This window comes from Eurosta solidaginis, chromosome 3 (genome assembly GCF_040869045.1).
Source record: "Eurosta solidaginis isolate ZX-2024a chromosome 3, ASM4086904v1, whole genome shotgun sequence".
Taxonomy (NCBI): Eukaryota; Metazoa; Arthropoda; class Insecta; order Diptera; family Tephritidae; genus Eurosta; species Eurosta solidaginis.
Window position 1 is genome coordinate 289,256,373 of NC_090321.1, and position 8,488 is coordinate 289,264,860.

At 36.5% G+C, this 8,488-nt stretch overlaps 1 protein-coding gene across 1 annotated transcript; it reads right to left on the reverse strand.

The window, feature by feature from the left end:
• Positions 1-2,367: 2,367 nt before the first annotated feature.
• On the reverse strand, positions 2,368-6,743 carry shrb (charged multivesicular body protein shrub). The gene is made up of 5 exons (XM_067777052.1): positions 6,424-6,743; positions 5,805-5,982; positions 2,900-2,997; positions 2,652-2,846; positions 2,368-2,580 (listed from the first exon to the last, which is right to left on the reverse strand). Exons 1-5 carry the CDS (start codon positions 6,599-6,601, stop codon positions 2,537-2,539), a joined length of 693 nt encoding a protein of 230 aa, XP_067633153.1. The 5' UTR covers positions 6,602-6,743; the 3' UTR covers positions 2,368-2,536.
• Between the last annotated feature and the right edge of the window lie 1,745 nt (positions 6,744-8,488).

An 8,488-nucleotide genomic window follows, 5' to 3' on the forward strand; every position in this document is an offset into this window, starting at 1 on the left:
ATGAATTTCATATCAAAACCTATAAAAAAAAGGCACTTTTTGAACCCGACCACCTCAGATTTTGATGAAATTTTGCATAGAGGTACACTTCACCTATACAAACACCACCTTGTTTTTAGAAATTGCATTTTTGAAAAATTGTGGGCATGGCAAGGTGTCAAAGTTGTGAAAAATGCATGAAAAATGACGGTAATAGGTACTTTTGAGCTGCGACAACTTCGGAATGGCTCAAGCGATTTCAAAGATCTTGGTACCATTGGAAAGGTATTCAGATCGGCTTTCGAAAACATACACTACACAATTTTTTTCTAAAATAAAATGTTAAACTTTAAAAAAACTTCAAAGGCCAAGCATTTTAAAATAAAATAAATTTTTTTAGAAAGGTCTATTTAATATATATAACATACCCAAAAACTAAAATGGCGTATTTTTTTTTTTTAATTTTAAATAAATGCATCTCTTTATTTTTTATATTATGGTACTTTTGAGCTGTCATAACTACGGAATGGCTCAACCGATTTTAAAGATATTGGTACCATTGGAAAGTTATTCGAAACGGCTTTCGAAAATATACACTGTAAAAAAGTTTTATTACACTGAACAATTTTTTGTTTCAAAATTAAAGTTTTAAAATGGGAAAAATGTAAATGCCAAGTGTTTTAAAATAAAATATATTTTTATTAGAAAGGTCTATTTAATATATATAACATATCCAAAAACTAAAATGGCGTTTTTTTTCTTTTTTTTATAAAAATTTTTAAGTAAATTCATCTTTCCATATTTTGATATCATAACTTTTGAGCTGTGATAACTACGGAATGGCTCAACCGATTTCCAAGATCTTGGTACCATTGGAAAGGTATTCTAATCGGTTATCGATCCCACTTAATTAAAAAACTTAAAAAAAAATGGTTTTTCAGCGAAATAAAAATTCCTACAGAAACGTTTTCGAAAGCCTATTTGAATACCTTTCTAATGGTACCAAGATCTTTGTAATCGGTTAGCCATTCCGTAGTTATCACAGCTCAAAAGTACCATAATATCAAAAATAAAGAGATGCACTTAAAATTAAAAAAAAAAAAAAAGAAAAAATACGCCGTTTTAGTTTTGGGATATGTTATATATATTTAATGGACCTTTCTAATAAAAATATATTTTATTTTAAAACACTTGGCCTCTGAATTGTTTTCCAAGTTTAAAATTTTATTTTTGAAAGAAAAAATTTTTCAGTGTAGTAAATTTTTTTTACAGTGTATATTTTCGAAAGCCGATTCGAATGCCTTTCCAATGGTACCAAGATCTTGGTAATCGGTTAGCCATTCCGTAGTTATCACAGCTCAAAAGTACCATAATATCAAAAATAAAGAGATGCACTTAAAATTAAAAAAAAGAAAAAATACGCCATTTTAGTTGTGTATATATATATATATATATATATATAAAATAAATAAATGTAAGGCGCAATAACCTCCGAAGAGATCTAAGGCCGAGCTTCTCTTCCAATTTGCGTCGTGCTCCTCTTGATTTTCCCTACAAATTGGCCGGACGGGACCTACATGTTTTATGCCGACTCCGAACGGCATCTGCAAGGCAGATGAGTTTTCACTGAGAGCTTTTCATGGCAGAAATACACCCGGAGCGCTTGCCAAACACTGCCGAGGGGCGACCCCGCTTAGAAAAATTTTCTTATAATTGAAAAACATTATTTCTAAAATTTTGATGTTGCTTTGCCCGGGAGTTGAACCCAGGGCATACGGTGTGATAGGCGGAGCACGCTACCATCACACCACGGTGGCCGCCGATATATATATATATATGTTATATATATTAAATAGACCTTTCTAAAAAAAAATATATTTTATTTTAAAACGGCCTTTGAAGTTTTTTTCAAGTTTAAAATTTTATTTTAGAAAAAAAATTGTTTACAGTGTATGTTTTCGAAAGCCGATCTGAATACCTTTCCAATGGTACCAAGATCTTTGAAATCGGTTGAGCCATTCCGTAGTTATCACAGCTCAAAAGTACCTATTACCGTCATTTTTCACAACTTTGACACCTTGCCACGCCCACAATTTTTCAAAAATGCAATTTCTAAAAATGAGATTGTGTTTGTATAGGTAAAGTGTACCTATATGCAAAATTTCATCAACATCTGAGGGGGTCGGGTTCAATGCATATCGGTTTTGATATGAAATTCATCGTATACAAATTTGTCATGTCGCTTTTAACAACCTGATAGAAACTTTGCTTTACGCTGTGATGTAAATTTCCATCAGCCATATCTGTCAACTGATGTCTCAAATGACTGATAGCTGTCTAGCAGGGTGCATATTTGCGACGCTAGTCTCATAAAAAATAGTTTAAAAATTTTACGTATGTGCTATATATATATATTTCAAATTTTCTAAATACGAGCTTGCACGTCCACTAATTAGATTGTAAAGTATCCACTAGTTCAAGTCGCTTTTAGCTTACGATTTTACACTTGCCAATAACATTTTTCATAGTGTATGTATGTGTGCAGAGTTGAAAAGCATCAATTAGCCCAAGAAAGCAACTGTTTCATATCAGGATCATTTTCTTAAAAATAAAAAAAGAGACGAATAAAGTGTAAATGCATATTTGAAAATAGAATAAGAATCTAAACTTACCATCATCGTCTACTATTGAAGTCGAAGCAGATGTTGCAGCTTTCTTTTTCTCGGGAAGTTTTTCTGGCATTTCATCCGCTGGTACCTCAGGCAATGTTACATTTGGCTCTGGTATGCCGATAACTTTCTTGTCAAACTCCTCTTGTTCTAATTCGTCTAATTCACGCTCTAGATCCTCGTCATCTAGATCAGCACCTGTATATTAAGAAGTTAGTCAACCAGCTTACATTCACTATTTGAATACAAACCAAAGGCAACAGGATTGGAAATAGCATCTGAAATTTCACGCGCTACATCTTGTTGCTCGGCAATATCATCCATCATATCATGTACATTATCCACATCCCTAACATAATTATCCAATGTTGTATTAATTAATTAAATTTTAAAAAACATATATATATGAAGGTTCACACCGCAAGGGAACTTTTACATCATGAGTGATTTCGAAAAAATTGGAAAAGCTTATTTTACCATTGATGGTGAACAAGTGTTTTTTTTATTTATGGAATAAGTTCCCAGTTTTGTTGCTACTAGTATAAAAAAAAGGCGGAGAGTTGCTTGTAGTTGTTGTTGCACGCATCCCTTGAAGGGCATCAGTCGGGATAGGGAGGGCAGCAAACCGATTGTCAGTATAAGTTTTGTAATGTTGTTGTTGTAGCTGTGCTTCGCCCCATCAAATAGGTGTGACCGATCACAAATTGTCAGCAATGTCCTCTAACGGGAGTCCAAGAAAACTTGCTGTTTCAATAGGGGTGGACCATAATGAGAGGGGTGTTAGAGGCGTTGGTTCAACATTACAATTGAAGAGATGGTTGGTGTCATGTGGGGACACATTGCAAGCAGGGCATACACGGAGTGCGTTCCTCTTCTGCAAGTTTAGGGTATTGTTCTTTGAGTTCAGGATCCATCGGGCAATTCCTGACATAGATATCCGACGCCTGTTTGTGGAGTTCACTGAGGACCTGTTTGTGTTTTTCGGCTTCATACGACAGTGTTCTCAGGTGCCGTATTTCCTCATTATGCTTAGGGAAATGACTCCTTAAGCCCCTGGGCGTGGTTGGCTCATCAATCTGATGTCTGTTGGGATGCCCAGGTTTCTGGGTATTCAACAGGAACTGTTTGGTTAGCATTTCATTTCTCTCCTTGATCGCCTCTCTCCCTTATCGCCTCATTATGTAGACGGTGTTCTGGGGACATAAGAAGACAACCCGTGGCGGCTCTGAGGGCAGTATTTTGGCAGGCCTGTAGCTTCTTCCAGTGAGTAGTCTATAGGCTTGGCGACCATATCGGGGACGCGTAGCATGCAATCGGCTGGCAAATTGCTTTGTAAGTGGGTATGAGCACTTCTTTATCTTTTCCCCAAGAACTGCCAGCAAGAGATTTGAGGATTTTATTACGGCTCTGGATTTTCGGTACAATGCGGCTGCATGCTAACCAAAATGTAAATCCTGATCGAACGTCACACTCAAGATTTTGGAGTGTAAGACAGTCGGTAGCGTAGTGCCATTGACGTGGATGTTCAAAATGGTCGACATTTGGGACGTCCATGTTGTAAATAAGGTCGTCGATGATTCAGTCGTTGATAATGTCAGGTTTCGCGAGGTGAAAAAACTGGAGAGGTCAGGGGAGTAGCCGTTTATTTTGTTGCAAAGCTCATCGATCTGTGGGTCTGGGCCTGTGGCCATTATTGTGCAGTCATCGGCGTAGGAAACGATAGTAACTCCTGCTGGTGGCGGAGGTATCTTTGATATGTAGAAGTTAAACAAAAGTGGGGATAGGACACCACCCTGCGTCACCCCTTGTTTAATTCTTCTTCGTTTTGATGTTGCAATTCTAAATTGCACCGTTGCCTGCCGGCCACCCAGATAATTTGCGGTCCACCTTTTAAGACATGGGGGAAGGGTACACCCTTCCAGGTATTGCAGTAACGTGCCTTGCTTGACCGTATCAAAAGCTTTTGATAGATCTAGCGCAACGAGTACTTTTCTATGCTGGGGGTTTTGATTTAAACCGCAATTTATCTGCAATTAAATGCTAATGGCATTTAGTGCGGTGGTTGTGCTATAAAGTTTCCTAAAGCCATGCTGATGACAGGCTAGTTGCAAATTTGCTTTGAAATAGGGGAGCAAAATGGCTTCAAGCGTCTTGGCTACTGGCGATAGGAGAGATACCAGGCTTTAGTAGCAGAACCACCTTGGCCATTTTCCATTTATCGGGGATGACAAAGGTGGACAGGACAGGTTGAGGACATGTGCTAAATATTTGAAAACCTCTTTTCGTAGGCGTCATGGCAACAACGTTACTCTTGGCAGCCTTAATTTCGAAATAGTAAAGGACTTCGTTTATTTGAGAACCAGTAATGACACAAACAGGAATATAAGTCAAGAAATTCAGTGATGAATCACTGTTGCCAACAAATGCTACTTGTGACTGAATAGGTAAACGAATATAATGGTCTACAATTCACGGATAGTCCCGTCCTGCTATATGGCGCAGAATCATGGACCATGACAACATCAGATGAGGCGATTGCGGGAGAGTTCGAAAGAAGTTCTTCGAAAGATTTATGGGCCCCTACGCGTCGGCGACGACTAGTATCGAAGATTTAATGATAAGCTGTATGAGATTTATGCAGACACCAATACAGTTCAGCGAATTAGAACGCAGCAGCTACGCTAGATAGTTGAAGTTATGCAAATGAAATGTGGAAGCAGAGGAAGAAGGCGGTCCCACGCAGCTCGAAGGACCAGGTGGACGATTTAAATTCTCTTTGTGTTACCAATTGGGGTAGTTAGCTTAAGGAGTGACTGGGCCGCCTTGTTGGACGGCCTTCAGCGCCCAAGCGAAATATGGATATGCCTTTTAGATATGAAACTTCATAAATATGTGAAATATTAATTTTTAGTTAGTAGCCAAATATCAGTGGTGTTAACTTCCTCCAAAAAACTGAAAATCATTTTTTGAAACTAGAAAGCAATCGTATTAGATGATGGTTGAAAATCAATGTGCTGAAGGGATTGTTGGCAATTTTTAACCCGCGCATCAAAATTTCGATTAAAATCGGCAGGTGGGAGTGATCTGCACTAAAGGGCATTTCCTTTAATTTTGTAAATGTTTCCTTTTGGTGTGGACTCCCACATATTCACTAACATATTCTTATGGGCAGCTTTAAGCGCGTCAGCTGCATTTTTCATTGTAGTCAAGACTGCTGTATTTGTGTTAGCGCTCTCCAACGCCTCACGTTGCATTTCAATAGTTGATAAAGTTCCATCTATTTGTTGGAGTTGTTTCTCTAGACGTTTCTTTTTCTTGAGTGCTTGCAAGGCAACTAAAATAATACAATTATAATCATTTCTATAAAAATATACACATAACTCATATTAAGGATTATTAATGGTTGGACCCTGTTTCATCACATTATCCATTGACAAGTTATTTGTCCTCTAAATGATAATAGTGCTTCAAGCAAAATATATCAACAAATAATACAAATCTATGGATGATGAATATATGCTTTATGTGTTAGCCAATTGGCCTAGGGGTATAAAGTTAGTGTGTACATATTTTTGAAACATTACGTATATGTTAATCAAAAAAGAGTAGAAATATACGAGTTCCAGAATTTGTATTATTATTTTGTAAAAACTAAAAGAAAAATGTTAAAAAGTCAACAAATGAGTCACAACTCTTTGCAGATATCCGAAAGAAAGAAACGCAACTTAAATATTATGAATCAAAACATGCAATACACAAGGTGATGAACTTTTACCTCGTTTGTTTTTTGATGCATTCTTCCGTGCAATGTTTAACTCTTCCTCTATTTTTGACTCGAGAAATTCCTGTTTTTTTACCAGCATATTTTCTGTCTCGCGAAGCTTCTGTATGGCTTCGCCAGTGGTAGGAGCCACGTCCTTTTTTCCGCCAAACATTTTACCAAAGAAACTCATTTTGTTAATTTGCTCTAGCTCAACTTGAAAATTAAAGAGCCAAGACGGGTTTTTCTTTTACTTTAATCACAAAAAATTCTTTCTTCCATAAATTTTTTTTCTCTTTACATCGGATGCGTCACCGACTGCGTTGCCAACGCTACTTGAAGAACCTAGTTGTCAAATTTTGGACGGATTCCCGCTACCAAAATAGCACAATGCTCGTGCTACATATGGGGTATTCCATCCCATTTCGACAAAACTTGAACCCGACCCCTTTAGAATTGGCTGAAAGTTTTTCTTCTTTTTCTAGCTTACGAAAGACGTTTTTCAGAAATTTTTCAAATTTTTTCATCCAACTCAAAAAAAGTTATGAATTTTTAAAATAACACCGTTTTTAAAAAAAAAAAAAACACCGTTTTGTGTCCCAAACGATCAATTTTTGAAAACGTTATAGCATTTTGAAAAAAACACCTTTTTTTTTTTTAAATTCATAACTTATTTTGAGTTGGACACCGGTGTTTTTTTCAAAATGCTATAACTTTTTCAAAAATTGGCCGTTTGGGATCTTTTTTTTAAATTTGTTTTTAAATATACTTTTCGGAAAAAATACAAAAAAATTTTTAAAGTTTTTTTTTCATAAAAAAAAAATAATAATAATCGGCCCACTCCGAGATCAGTGGGAATGATTGCAGAATTGATTGTAGTTTTTATGAGAAAACAAAATGGCGAAATTCGAAAAATCTCGAACAACTGAAATATTACAAAAAAAACTTTAAAAATTTTTTTGTACTTTTTCCGAAAAGTACATTTAAAAACAAATTAAAAAAAAAAAGATCCCAAACGGTAACTTTTCGAAAAAGATATAGCATTTTGAAAACAAAAACGGTGTTTTTTTAAAAGCTCATAACTTTTTTTGAGCTGGATTAAAAAATTTGAAAAAATTCTGAAAAACGTCTTTCGTAAGCTAGAAAAAGAAGAAAAACTTTCAGCCAATTCTAAAGGGGTCGGGTTCAAAATTGGTCGAAATGGGATGGAATACCCCATATGTAATGCCCGAGCCATAATTACCGTTTTCATACAGAATCGTTCAACGCAACCTTTGCCGTCTTTCAGTGAGTTTTACAGCTCCGGCTCACGCTCAATTCCCACGGGAATGCTCTGGATCATTGAGAGACTTGAGAAGCAGATGTCGTGAAATTTTCGCACACGTGAAATGTGATAGGCAGATGTCGCCGCTGTTTTTCATTTAACTCACACGGCGAAAGGCTAAGCAGCGACATCTATTTTTGAAAAAGTAGGTATATTAAAGGCCGCATTGCCAACCTAAAATGAAGTAATTAACAAATTATCAGGCTCACAAATTGAACCAGACTTCTATCCGGATTTATCTGGCTCAAATCGTTGTTGTTGCATTTACATGCAAAATTATTTATCTGGCTAAGGATTTTGCCCCTGGATGATAGCTCTTATGCATTCCAGTAAAATCACCACAATGAAACAAGATGTTGCGGTTGTAAATTGCTGTCATCCGGTGGCAAAATCCTGAGCCAGATAAATAATTTTGCATGTAAATGCAACAACAACGATTTGAGCCAGACAAATCCAGATAGAAGCCTGGTTCAATTTGTGAGCCAGATAATTTGTTAATTACTTTTTTTTAGGTTGGCAACGCGGCCTTAATAAACCTACTTTTTGAAAAATAGATGTCGCTGCTTAGCCTTTCGCCGTATGAGTTAAATGAAAAACAGCGCCGACATCTGCCTATAACATTTCACGTGTGCGAAAATTTCACGACATCTGCTTTTCAAGTCTCTCAATGATCCAGAGCACTCCCGTGAGAATTGAGCGTGAGCCGGAGCTGTAAAACTCACTGGAAGACGGCAAATATAAAGGAACTTCAAACTT

Coding starts and splice junctions, on each gene's coding strand:
- shrb (XM_067777052.1), bottom strand. CDS start 6,601: ATGAGTTTCTTTGGTAAAATGTTTGGCGGAAAAAAGGACGTGGCTCCT. Junction 2,847..2,899: donor TTCCAATCCTGTTGCCTTTG/GTTTGTATTCAA, acceptor CTTAATATACAG/GTGCTGATCTAGATGACGAG. Junction 2,581..2,651: donor TTCAATAGTAGACGATGATG/GTAAGTTTAGAT, acceptor TTTATTTTTAAG/AAAATGATCCTGATATGAAA.